Source organism: Sinocyclocheilus grahami, unplaced genomic scaffold (genome assembly GCF_001515645.1).
Source record: "Sinocyclocheilus grahami isolate Dianchi unplaced genomic scaffold, SAMN03320097.WGS_v1.1 scaffold237.1, whole genome shotgun sequence".
NCBI classification, from domain to species: domain Eukaryota; kingdom Metazoa; phylum Chordata; class Actinopteri; order Cypriniformes; family Cyprinidae; genus Sinocyclocheilus; species Sinocyclocheilus grahami.
The window spans coordinates 33452-48107 of NW_015505416.1; the positions used below are offsets into that span (position 1 = coordinate 33452).

General features: G+C 39.0%; 1 protein-coding gene across 1 annotated transcript in view; it reads right to left on the reverse strand.

The window, feature by feature from the left end:
* Window positions 1–1215: 1215 nt before the first annotated feature.
* Window positions 1216–14656, reverse strand: part of LOC107597805 (phospholipid phosphatase 3-like) — a 29123-nt gene continuing 15682 nt past the window's right edge. The window contains exons 6-7 of the mRNA XM_016288995.1: window positions 8230–8406; window positions 1216–2328 (exon numbers count right to left, since the gene is read on the reverse strand). Coding sequence (XP_016144481.1) covers window positions 2200–2328; window positions 8230–8406 — 306 coding nt within the window. The 3' untranslated portion in view covers window positions 1216–2199. The remainder of the gene's footprint in view (window positions 2329–8229; window positions 8407–14656) is intronic.

Consider the following 14656-nt stretch of genomic DNA (forward strand, 5'->3'; position numbering starts at 1 on the left):
AAAAACGGCTTTAACTGAAAAAAACTGTTTTTTACAGGGTAAAAAAGGTGTTTTTTACAATTCCATTGAAAATTTTTAACCAAACTATGTTACAGACTTTTCATTAAGACCCTAAAGAATGATATCAACTTGTGGAAAATGGGCATCCTATGACCCCTTTAAAACACCAAACACACAAGATTGGTGTCAGTAAGATTTTTTTTAAAGAAATTTTACAAAAATTTATATTTTAAATAAATGCAGAAGCTTTTAACATTGATATTAATAATAAATGTTTCTTTAGCAGCAAATCATTATATTAGAATGATTTCTGAAGGATCATGTGACACTGAAGACTGGAGTAATGATTCTGAAAATTCAGGTTTAAATTACATTTTAAAATAGAAATCATAAAAAAATTAAAATATTCTGTTTGAAATTTTACACATCTTTCTTTACTCATCGAACACTAAGACAATTCCAATTTCAGTCAATAATAGCAAACATTCATTAAGAAACCAAACACTTTTTGTTGTTGTTTATGAGCTTTTATTTAAAAGAGCCAAGTACATTTAGCAGAAAAAAACTAAAACATTTTGCTATTATTTCTTTTGTACAAAATGAGACAATACAAAAATACTAATAGTGAATTTGATACAATTGTATGTGTTTTATTCAACGCTTATTAAAAACTTTGTAAATAACACAGGTCATGACACATTGCTTTTTAGATTCATAGTGGATATATCTAAACATGTTTAGAAATAATATCTTACATAGTTAATTTTAGTGATCTATACATTATTTATATACTTCTGAGAGAGAAATAAAATGGTTTGAAATGATTGGACGGACTATACAATGGGAGGGATGTGCAACACATTTGGAGCTTGAGTTGTGTTGTATGGATGTGTTCTCTGTAATAGTCAGGCATACTGTACAGTTGTTAGTGGGGACAGTAGACATCATCACGATAGGAAAAGGCATTAAAAAAAAAGTCCACAGTTTTCTTAAGTTTCTTCACATGGTATCAGTCCACTGCACCAGGACCGGGTGCGGAAACACACGCGACACTTACAAACACACACAAATGGGACACAGCTTCCTGCCGAGGGACCCCACGTCCCCTTTTCGGGGCAGTTTGACTGGTGGCAGGACAGGCATTGGGCACAGGTGGCATTCTGGGTAAAAACACACAACTAGAGTTGAGTGATTATGCAGTTGGAAGGGAAAGAGTTCAAACCAGCCAGCGGAAGAAGCTCGTTCCCAGTCCCAAAAATGAAAGAATATGCCGGTGCGGTCAGTGGGAGTCAATCCCGGTCACCGTGGTGATGAGACACACCTCCCCGACGTCTAACCCCGCCCCCTGCATTCGCGCTGACCAATCAGAAGACAGTGAGGCGGCACAGCTCAGCCACACCCCCAGAATTTAGCCAGGGATTGGCAGTGGCCATCGTGAAATCATTATCTAAAATAAAAATCTATTTATCTAAGAAAAAAAAAGTAGTGTAAACTCACCCACCCACCATTTAAAACCCTTCAAAATGCATTCTCCAAAAGTTAGGCCACTGTTCGGGTAACTAAGATCAGCTTTGATGGGTAAATATGATCTTGTCTACAGACCTTCATCAAGCTTCTCAAAGCTACACTTCTCAGATAGCGAGTGGTGACGTTTAATGAACTTGGATATAGTGCTATAAGTTATTCTTCTTTATATTGTTAATATATCTGTGCTAATTACATCGCAGGTAAAACTAATCATTCCTATTAATAAGGAATTTGTTGTCCTATACTGTTGCTGAAAGGCCACAGAGACAAGTGAAAGAGATGGTCGGAAGGAGAGAAGAGCTGGTCACGTGACCAGCCTCACATTCACTCTCTTCTTCCTTTCGTTGGTGTTCATTAACGCATTCTGTGTATTACTTTCGTCAATGGAGCTGAATTCATTCTCCGCAATATTCTGAGGGAGAAATCGCTTTTTTTGTTAGCTTTATGTCTGTTTGGCCTTTCGAATCGGGCTCTAGGATAGTGAGGTCATTATAATAAGAGTCAATAGGATTGTCTCTGTCCTGTCCCTACATTCTACTGTCAGATGAGAGAGAGGAGGCGTCAACTAGGCCGTAGCTCCTCTGTCACAGGTGGCTGTTCTGGTTTCTTCAGGGGATTCGGGGGGAGGTGAGGGATAGGGAGATTGCAAACGGATCCTCCCGTTCCCCCCTCCTACACCATGTTGTGAATGTTGTTCCTCTCTATGATGTCAGAAGAGGGGAGGAGCTCTTTCTTGATTGGCGAGGGAGGTGGAGTGGCAGTCTTGACTTTAGGTTTGAAGAGGTCCGATACATAAAAGGCCTACAAAAAACAAAAAAACAAACATTAGATTATTTCAGAACCAAAGTCTTTTTAGGATGCAAATCAAGGATAGTACAATGAATTGACTGATTCATATTTCGGAGAAATTCAAGAGCTAATGGCATTCTAGAAAATGAAGTTTTCTTCTATTCTTGTCTGTAAAATTTTATTTATTCATTAAGTTTTATTTAGAAAGAATGTATTAAATTCATACATTCATATTAATATCACTATTCAAAAGATTGGGGTTGATAAGATTTCTTAATCTTTTTGAAAGAAGTCTTTTATGCTCACCAAGGCTGTATTTATTTGATAAAAAATACAGGAAAAAAAGTCATAGATAAAACAGTAATATTGTAAACATAACCGTTTTCAAGTAAAAAAATTATGTATTACTAAACATTTTTAGGAAGACATTTTTTTATAACAAATGTAAAAGTTTTTACGGTCACTTTCGATTAACTTAATTTTTTTGGGATGAAAAAATTTATTTCTAAAAAAAAAAAAATAATAATTTACTGACCCCATACTTTTGAAAAGTAGTGTATATTAAAACACTAAGAAATATATTATTTAAATCAATTATTTTATTTATTTAAAAATTTACATTTTAATAGTTAATAGTAATGCTTTTTACTATAAAAATAGTAATATTTTTTTTTTTGTTAATTTATTAATTTTACTATTTCTAATTGCAATTCTAGACCCCATTTGCTACCTAAATTGCCTGCATTCAGCCTTACTGTCCAGCATGACTCAAGAGTCGTCTCATACAACAGGCTTTTTGATGCGCTACAACCTCTCACCTGTAATCACAGGCTGCCAATGAACCTGTGTCACGGGGTGAGTGCTTCCTGTGCCACGGCCCTCTGTCTGAAAGTGTTCTTCCACAGCAAACCTGCTCCATTGTGTATGAATGCTCAGTCAGCACCAGGAAGCGGTTTGTCTAAGCCTGTGCGTGTGGGTGTGTGTGTGTGCTGACCTTATTGTGGTTCAACTAACTGGGGGAAGAATTAAGATGCATCTTTAGGGTCTGTTACTGCAGCATATTACTGCAGCTCCAAATAAACCTTATAAATAAAAAACTGTCCAGCATGACTCAAGAGTCGTCTCATACAACAGGCTTTTTGATGCACTACAACCTCTCACCTGTAATCACAGGCTGCCAATGAACCTGTGTCACGGGGTGAGTGCTTCCTGTGCCACGGCCCTCTGTCTGAAAGTGTTCTTCCACAGCAAACCCGCTCCATTGTGTATGAATGCTCAGTCAGCACCAGGAAGCGGTTTGTCTAAGCCTGTGCGTGTGTGTGTGTGTGTGTGCTGACCTTATTGTGGTTCAACTAACTGGGGGAAGAATTAAGATGCATCTTTAGGGTCTGTTACTGCAGCATATTACTGCAGCTCCAAATAAACCTTATAAATAAAAACCATTTTACACCATTTCTCGGACAGTTACATTTGAGTAAATAAGCAAGACTGAAAAATATATTGTGTTTTTGCAACTGTACCTTTAAGAAATCTACTATATATGTAAATGACTCACTTATGATTGGCCATGTTAAAGTGCTCATGGATGTGATGGAACACCCATTTTTAGACTGGAGGGAGAGCTTTGTGTTTTTTGACCAAAAATTAAACAAGATCAAAATGTGTTTTCTAAGACACATTCTCTTTAAACTGTAATATATGTCAAAATACCAAGGTGTCAAGTTGCCTAATTTACTATTTTAGTCTCCATCTCTGTATTCTATTGTATTAAAGTGGTTTGATATAATTTCATGGCAAGCTAACTGCTTCACTAACTGCTCCACCCGGCACTGTCTCACACATTCCCTTAATCAGACAAGAAATGACACCAAATAAATTGTCACCATCCAACAATTTTGCCAAAATTATTCAAATGATCATCATAATGTACACTTATTTTGTATCCCAGAGCTGGGAGGGCACACTAACTCCATCTAAACTCATCTGAAATGAACCTCACTTATGCCACTGACACCGGTTTGAATGAACTTCTGCCGCTTTTTACTGATAGCTTTATAGACTTGGGAAGTTGGGATTCATCTGAACTGTGAGCAGGTTCATAGACGATATGTCTGGGTGTGTGTAAACGTGTGAGGTCTTCCATTGGTTTGGGTGTCCCTGATCCTAAAAGTGCCAAACACAGCACATGATTATGTGTGAAAGTGTGTTGCTTATGTTATGCGTGTGACTTAAATTGTAGTTTCAGGCCCTGAGCCACATCTGCAGGATAATTGTGGAGACCAAGTTGTGTTTTGGCTGCTTCGCTCTCCAACGTAACATTACCAAAGTTTAATAACACCATTAAAATTTCCTTTCTTCTTACACACAACCACACTATTTTGGTTTAAGATGGCCTCCATTACCATAGCTACATGGAGAGTGCTGTGGCAGCCAATGGAAAAAAAAAAAGAGTCAAGCTCGGGCCTGACATATGGGAGGGAGTGATAGGATATCGGGACAACCATCTTGCCACCCAAGCCAGACCAGAAGCACTTAGCTGCAGGCCGTTATCGCAGGAGGAGCTGGAGTCCTGAATATTGAACATGACCCTTTTTGCTCGAAGAACGGTGGGATACTGTTAACCAGGAACTGATAGAGAAAGAGAGAGTGGGAAGAGGAAAAGGCTGTTTGAGAGCAGGCCTCCAGCTGTTTCCACCCTTGTCTAGTCCTTCAGGAAACACCTCTGCAACCGAGCCTTACAAGCAGCTAACCTCTCACACTCTCTCTTTCCATGTCAGCAGCTTAGGAAGTGGGCCGTGCTTGATGACATGAACAAACAGCTTACACCACTCTCCAACAGGAAGGACCGGAGGATGTGGCCACAGTCAACAGTCCAGAAAAAGACAAAGAAGGAAAATGCGGTTTCTGAAATCTGAATCTCAGGGGTTCTTTTAGACATTTAGACATCAGAATTTAAACATATGCCAGGCTGCCTGACTTCAGCAATCGTAACGTTGTAGTTACTCTTGCCAAAATTCCTGATACAAACCAGGCCTGAGTATAAGGAACTGAATGTAGGACTTCAGGAGCCTCCTTTGGAGATTGAACGAAACTGATGGCCAAGTTAACATTGTGCTGCTCGACGTTTTAAGTTTCCCTTGCATGATACATAAGCAGACTGACATTAATTGCTGTTCTGAGATCAGTTCTCTGTGGGCATCGCAGTCTAACTGCGCCATGTGAACTGATCTTCTTTAATATGGAACATGAAGTAAGCCTGTAATCAGCTTTTGCAATATGGCCAAAACTCACCAAGACCTGTAACTTTCCACGGTTTCTTTGAAGCCAGCCAGTTGGACACCGACCCAGAGCACTTACAACCTTTAAACATCTTTAAACACAACCCCCTTAAGCAGAAATCAGCACCTACAGCCAAGTTTAGAAGAATTGCTGCACCTCCAAACCATGAACTGTTGGAGACTACTTGCTGAGAAGTTTGGATAAGCAGCACTGCAGCCTACGGTGTGAAACCAATGCGTGATGTATGGCGACATAACTTTTCTTTTAAAAGACGCATACCTTGCATTACCTCTATATTTGGTCATTAGAGATACTTTAATTGGACCTCTAAAGCATTCACAGATGGGGAGCGGAACAGATTCCAAATGTAGGCTCGTTAAAAACAAGTACATGGGTGCCTTGATCTGTAATGAAAAGGATCTCATTTGTGACCCTGGACCACAAAACTAGTCTTAAGTCGCTGGGGTATATTTGTAGCAATAGCCAAAAAAACATTGTATGGGTCAAAATTATGGATTTTTTTTTAATGCTAAAAATTATTAGGACATTGAGTAAAGATCATGTTCCATGAAGATATTTTGTACATTTCCTACTGTAAATATATCAAAACTTGATATTTTTATTTTTTTTGCACCCTCAGATTCCAGATTTTCAAATAGTTGTATCTCGGCCAAATATTGTCCTATCATAACAAACCATACAGCTACAGAAAGCTCATTTATTCAGCTTTGAGATGCTCAAAAAAGAGATGCCAAGTGAGATGACCCTTAGGACTGGTTTTGTGGTACAGGGTCACATTTCTGCACTCTCTTATTTGTACTTATCTGCTATTTTCACAGTGGGGAGACCTGTGCCTTGACACCTTGAACCTGAGGGGCTCAAAGACAATCAAGACCATCAGAAATGGATGGATAATTTCCATGAAGATATTTTGTACATTTCCTACTGTAAATATATCAAAACTTGATATTTTTATTTTTTTTGCACCCTCAGATTCCAGATTTTCAAATAGTTGTATCTCGGCCAAATATTGTCCTATCATAACAAACCATACAGCTACAGAAAGCTCATTTATTCAGCTTTGAGATGCTCAAAAAAGAGATGCCAAGTGAGATGACCCTTAGGACTGGTTTTGTGGTACAGGGTCACATTTCTGCACTCTCTTATTTGTACTTATCTGCTATTTTCTGGTTTTTCACAGTGGGGAGACCTGTGCCTTGACACCTTGAACCTGAGGGGCTCAAAGACAATCAAGACCATCAGAAATGGATGGATAATTAAAGTAAAACAAGACTGTTTCACTAAAAATGTCCTTCTTAATGAGGTTATGAAAACCTAAACTGCTCTTGGAAAAATTGAAATGCCAATAAATAGGGACAAGAGCCAACTGAAAACTGAACCACACAGCAAATTCAAGGGCTGAAGATTAAATATTTTGAAGGTTCATGATACCATTAGAGAGATGTTTGGCGAACATCTGTGTCCCATAAAAAGTGTGGCCCTGCCACAGCTAGTTAGAGTGAAGAAAGACACTGCTAGAACATTCTGAGAATTGTAATGTTGAGAAATTTCAACACTAACAATTTAGATATTTGTCTTTCAGATGCTGTAAGAATTAAGATGGGGTAATATCTGGGGGAAGAGGTCTTGGTCTCTTGCCTCCCCCTATCATATGGGCCTCAAATCTTTGCACCGTCCCCTTACAATGCAGAAAAACAGATACATCTCTGTTTCTCAAATGAATAATTAACCCAGTCATTTCTCACAAAGAGAAAATGCTCTCCCCTCTTTGTACGCTCAGCTCCCCTTGATTCAATTTTCCCAAACACAATCCAACTAAGTGAAGCTTTGCTTACTGCAGGGAAAGTCTGGCACCAACAAAAGTGACATGTGCCACAATTATAAAGTGTAAAATTCCTTTTTCCACAACCCTCCCCCTCCTATTTTCATTTGAGAGTTGGTAATGGTGCAATTGAGGTAATATGCTCTGGATTAACAAGAAAAAGATTATGCTTCACTCTGATGGATGAGTAATTTTGTGGATAGGAGTGAAAAAGTTAGAGGGTGGGGTCTGGAGAACATTGTGGTCTGGTTCCAGATATTCAGATCCCCTTCCGATCTCAAACTCTGGATGGTCTTCTGTCTTCACTTCACTCAAAAGACACCAAATAAAGTCTGTTCATAATGGTTCTTCTTTTAACAAATTATCTGAAAAATCTGCCTTGAGTCGAGCTCAAACATACTCATGGACTATCACTAACTATACAGACAGAAAAAGAAAAACCTTTTCATGTTTTAAAGTGAAGGGTGGGAAATGGGAAAACATGCTATATTGTCAAACTTGTCGGGTTGGCAATTGCCAGCATATTTAAGAAAGGAGTGTTTAATTAGTTCTGGTGTTAACACTGTGGCAAAATGTTTGTTAACCAATATTAGAAAAAAAATCAAGTTGTGATGACAACCAGATCAAGGCCAATGGTTATTAAATGTAGTAAAGTACAACATTTCCAGATTGGTTTACATTCCAACCAATAAAACTAATTCAAGATTAATCACAACAGCCTCTTGTCTCCTTAGATACTTAATCTTATTTAAGGAAGCCTGAAATGGATTGAAATACATAGATGTACTCACTATGCAGTAGGCCACTAGGGCTCCTTGGACAAAGCCAGCTAACACATCAGTGGGGTGGTGCTTGTGATCAGAAACGCGTGATAACCCGGTGTAGAAGGCCATCATTAGCAAGGTGAACTGCAGGAGTGGCCTCAGCAGACGGGCTCCTCGCCACGTGAACCGAGACTGCAGGTAGAACTAAAGAAACAGAGATGGAAAGCAATTTAAACAATGGGAACATTTGTACAACTTGTGTTTTTATTACATAACAGCTAATACAATAAGAATGAGGAATAAAACAAAACAAAACAAAACAAAACAAAGGAAGGTGAAGAAAAAAATATGGGAGGTGGAGCTGAGAGTGAGAAACTGAGAACCCAAAGTTGCGCTGAACAGGACTGAAAAAAAGGTATCTCTTTCTCTAGTCACCTAAATCCAAGGACCCCTTGTAGAGCTCGCTTTCTGGGAACAGGAAGACTCATTAGGGTAAGAAAACAAATGATTGGGGGTTACAAAGACTAGTGGAGGATGGGGGTCAGGAGGACAAACTGTTGACGATGCTCCGGCGGCCCATCAGTCCTGAAACCCTTCAAACTGGGTCAGTTAAGGAGCCTGTACTCATCACCCTCCCTTAATCATCCATCACCAAATGAGAAGGAACACTTCCATTACGTTCAAAACCACAGCAGACAACAGAAATCTCTGAACACACCCTTATACACACAAACACTGATGCACACACTCAAGACGATCTGTTAGACAAAACAAACAAAAGCCATCTTGGGCTTTGAGCTCCTAAATGAAGGTGTGTACAAGGTCATGTCTGCTTTCCTGAACAGCTCTCTCCTCACTCCGAAGGCATTGTGTGTGTAGAGAGGAAGGAATCCCTCCCTGAGGATGTTTGGGAGTTGGAGTTTCCTTGCTGGATGGAGTTCTCAGATGATGTGAGGATGAGTGTGCCTGCACAAGTAGACTGACAGCTCTTTGAGTCTTTGCAAATTCGATTCTGATAAATGACTGGCGCTCTCTGTGGTCAGGCAATGCCGTTTGGATTTATGGAGTATTTAACTAGGCAGAAGATTAGCATTACTGCTACATGCGGCAAATATGTTCACACCAGACTGAAGAGAAATAAAGGCCTCCTCAATCGTTTCCAACTGATCTTATCTCATAAAATCATCCCCTCAGAACGGAAGGATGGTAGAGTGATAAGCATCTATGGCTGTTTATGTGCGGCTGTGCATTTTTTGCCTCAAACCGATTGGAATCAACATATGGCCTGCTGTCTCATTATTTCAATTTATATTGTGGCCCAAAGCAGGAAGTCCTTAAAAAATACGTTGAAACAAAGCTTTAAGCCATTTGGCCTGAATCAGTCTGAATCGCTACTGTATACAAGCTGTTGCGTTTACAGCTGGCTAAAGAGAAGAGTTAGATATCATAGATGACTGACTGAAATGGAGATACTTGCTTGATTATATGGCTAAAGTTCATCTGAGGCAAAACATAAATAAATAAATTCATACTCATGTTGATTTGGGTCCAGCTCAGCCACAGTGTTGGCAGTGAAGAGAGATTTTCTAACCAAGCATCTGTAGCTATTTCAACCACAGACTTTCCTACATTTGGCATTCCTATGCCTAAAAAAGTTCCTGAGGAGAACTTGCAAACAACTTGTCAATAATATCTTTGATCAGGCCATGTGAATGCAACGGAATGCTCTTCAACCGCAGATCTGTGGCTTATGGAGACGGAGGTCTGTCTGCCGTGACTGCAAACTAAATTACAAAAGTGAATCAATAAATTAGGATTGTTAAAACGTAGAACTGGATAAGTAATCCCTGAGGTTTTCCTTTCCAATTTTTACAGTTTTGTTATTGCCTTTTTTATTACGATTTTTGTCTCACGTCACACATGACAAACTGAGAACAAAATAATTTTATGTTTACTGTTCAAATTATTTATGAAGGCTTCCAGTGTTTTCCAACCTAGTAAATGATAGAAAATAGAAGAAATAGCAGATTGGTTCTCCAAAATAAAGAATTGAGCTTTAGAGCCAACAGTGACATTCTCATGCTCTCTTTCGCACCCACAGTGAATGTTGCGCAATGAAGCACAATGAGAGGAATGTTATTGTCACTTCACTTTAAAAATCAACAAGTGGCCACAACACAAACAAGACAACTAGGGCCTCTGGATAACATCCGCCATAAGGAGTGGCAGAAAAGAAGAACTATGAATTCAGCATGTTTCTAAGTTCTTGAAAGTATTTTCTACTTTTTTTTTTTTTGTATCGGGACTTGTGGCACCCCTAATATAAATCTTTTCTATACTAAAGTGGCAAAAAGAGAGAATTCTGGTATATGTTGGACTGTAAGAGGTCATGGAAGGGTGACGTCTGACGCTCATCTCCTTAGCTGTAAGCCAGCATGTCGGAGTCTGGAGATGTAGAGATGAGCTCGGTGACTTCTCCAAACTCTTGAAGTGGCTCTGTTCCTCAGGGCGAGAGCGGGGTCCTCTCCACATGTAGGCATCCAAGAGCTGATAAGAACAGCAGAGCCTGAGGACCCTCAGGGCTCAGATACAGTCCATCAAATCTGCCTCTTAGCATCTTGCTATCAGAGCTCAGATAAGCCAAACGTGCCGCAGACGTTGTGGGGTGTATATGGCTCTCTCATCTCTGTGTGTTTGTGAGGTGGTGGTAGCAGGAATGGCAGACGGTGTGGTCTTAGATTCTACAGCGACAAACCGAACTCAAAACACAAACACATGCCCTCATGAGAAGTAACACACTCTTGTGCAGATAACATGCTGCAACCTGCTGACAGTCTCCATCCAGTCCCTCCCTGCAGGCGATCTGGGTGGTACCATCAGAGTTGATATTGAGGTATCAAATGGGACAATGGAAAAGATCCTGGCGGGCTATTAAAGGATTAGTTTTCTGTACTAGTTATTCTAGTCATACTAGTCATTCTTTTCAACAGTTTCAAAAAAGGATTTAAATGCACCACAAAAGAGTCATGAAAGTGGTTCATATACCTTGTGCATTATTTTTCTAGTCTTCTGAAGTTATATGATGCATGTAATGTAAATTATATGCATCATATAAATTAAATCTGTTCATCAAATAAAGCGATCATCCTAAAAACAACTTAAAAACAATATGAACTCAATGTCTTCATGAAATTTTCAAAGCATCAGTTTCGGTGGAATGGACATTTATTGGAGGAACAGGAGTTTCATTAAAAATATCTTTATTTGTGTTTCAAAGATGAATGAAAGTCTTATAGGGTGGGAATGACATGAGGGTGAGTAAATGATAAGAGAATTGTCATTTTGGGGTGAGCTACTGCTTTAAAAACCAGGCCAGCTGTGTTCTTGAATGAATCATTCAGATATTTTTGTGAATTAGATTTATTAAAAAGAGCAGAATGAATAAACAATATGTATTCATGAATTGAACATTGCTACTTTTGACAAAATTCTCATAAGCATACCAAGGAAAGCTAAGTCAGAAGTTTTTTTTTTTGTTGTTGCCAAAACCAACTTTAATTTCAATCTGTTTCTTACACAAATCTATTGTATTACTTCAGAAGACTCGGAACATACTCCATTTGATACTTTTTTACGTGCTTTTGCATCCTTTTTAAGATTTAAAGATTCAGTCCCATTGTAATTGCAGTTCATTGTAATTGCATGGAAAAGAGTGACCAGTACCGTCATCTTTATCCTTGGGTTCTGTAAATGAAAGTCATAGAGGTTTGGAACAATATGAATAAACTGTTCCTTTAAGCCCAGCAACTGACTTCTTCAGGTCATATAAGCAGCCACAAAATGGGATGTTCAGTCCAACTTGGGGTGGGAAACAGAAAAAGCAAGAGAGATGTGGTATAATAAATCATATTAGCTTAACCAAATAGGTGAGTGTGAGGAAAACTATACTTATTTTGCAATATTTTGAAAGGAAAGACAGGTTTTTCATGGCGCTGTGCATGGTTTTGTGGGTCATCCTGAAGTGTATTTGCACTTGAATCTTGCCAGTTCTGGCAGAAAACAGTCAAACTTCACTGCTAGAACCTTTTCTATTCTGACCTCAGGTCCAAAAATATTACTGTAAAGCCAACGCAGCCTCGCCACATGTCATTGACCACAATGTACAGAGAAATAAGCTTGAAAACAGCAGGTAGAAGATTTGCCTGTGAGTGGTTTGTGCTTGTTTCTACTCTGCCCATGGTCTCATATCGTTCACCGACTGTTCTCTGGTCACTACGACTAACTAGAGCATAATGCGTCACCATGCGGTCTGAGAGTTGCAGTGATGCAGCAGCCAAACCAGAACTCATTGGACTATGGAGGGTGGAGGTCATAGAGAGGCTAGGAAATGCCCAATTTGCTACCCACAAAATACTCACATACATTTGCTATCCAGAACAATAACTAGCAACTAGGAAGTTGCTATTGCAATAACAATAACTGATATGCTGTTCCAACTCAATGAACACATGAGGTTGACCAGCTACTCTGGTGTTGAGCTGCATCGATATTGTGGTTCACTAAGACCCTTAAATACAAAATTCAACCGCACAAATGTATAGTAGTAGCAGTCACTCTAGGGGGCAGAACTCAACTTATTATATTTAAGTATCTTAACCTGACTATGATCTCAATATCAGACCATGATCTGATCAATATCTTATAGATTTTTTCTTTTTTTATAATTGAATAGTTTTTCAAAATAACATTTATTTATGCTGAATTAGGTTGTGCTGCTTAATATTTTTGTGATATATTTTTTGATGAATATTTGCTGTTCAAAAAACAGCATTTATTTGAAATAGAAATCTTCTGTAACATTATAAATTACTAAATAAATTGTATAATTTTATGCATTTTTCACACACAACACTTATAGCAGTTATTGCTTCTGAATGTCTGCAGTTTCATGATAAATAACATAATTTTTATTGAAAACAATGATCTATCAATGAAAAAGAGAAGTCACAGTTTTAAAACTGACATTGATCCACTGCACAGGTGAAAGCAAAACCTTACAAACCTTAAAACTGCGGGGGAAAAAATTGTGCAGATTCAATGGAAATTCATCTAGGTTTCTATGAAACCACTATGGTTTTTTACAAGGAAAATTGAGAGAGAAAAAAAAGTGAGATTAATGTATTAATACATGTCGGAACAGGTGTGGGTTCTGTTTTGAGGTACTGTGCCAGAATGATTCATTCGCGAATTTTGGCGAGAACAAAGAGTCTAGTTTTGACCTAGGGTTACATTTGTGCAAATAAAAGGGGATGACAAGACTGGTGTGAGCTCTCATAATGACTTCAGCATCTGACCTATGAAGCATGACAGCTAGACTGAGATAATTACAGGGAGCAAGGCTGGGAAGGGTAATGCTCCAGTCAATAAGACTGTATCGCTTGATCGGTCTACTCAAAGAGCACTTTCCTCCACTTGTTTTTCCTGTTCTTCAGATTTCTTCAGGTCTGTAATTCTGTTTATCATGCTTTGTGCTTCGATATCTCAGAGCGTTCTCTCTTGGCCTCTCGTTATTAACTCTGAAGGCCAAGAGCAGATGGTAAAATAATTTTAGCGAGTCACCCTGTATCTTAACATAATAGTCTATTCGCATGTTCACATTTTATAATGGAGTTTGACTACACTTTGGCCTCGGCTGTGACAAATCTGGCCAGGGTTTCTGATAACATCTGAACAATTTGCCCCTCAGAGGCACAAATCCAGGCTTTCAAATCAAGATGATAATTCAGACCCAAAATCGCCAAGTGACTGCATGCTGAAAATCTGTTTTAAAGATATATAGAAGATATATATGCTTGCTGTTCTCCATGAATAATGATGTGTAACATTGGCTGACATCTCTCCTGCTTTGTGGCTAATCACTATGGTTTAAAATACAGTGCATCTATGTGTAAATACGGATCGTTTTAGTCACAAAACACTCAACAGAACCTGCCAGGGGTCTGGCTCTTAACGTACTGTTTCCTCTTGTCTAGGAAGTGTTCAGGTCAGTGTTTCGGGCGTCAGGCCCAGCTGTCAAAGTCACACATTCATTTAATGGCTGTTTTGAGAGCATTAGAACCAAATCTGCATGAGTTTGAACAGGTTTGTGGTCTTGAACACACTCAAACAGGCATATTCTCTATCACCCTCCTAATTTTCTCAAATAATATCTCAAAACGCTGAGAATGAACATTTGGCTTCCTCCATTAGCAGAGCGGCTCCAACTCCTGCCATCTGAAAGAGTGAAAGGTGGAGGGGCCCATGGAGATGCTGATGATTTAGATGCAGAAAGAAAGGATTTGAATAAAAGGAGGGAGGAGTGGAGGGCCTTGCGTGTGAAAGGGGAAAACGTTTGAAGCCTTTGAAAGAGGCTTTACATACAGTGAGAGACTCCGGGAGGCTGTGCGAAATCTGG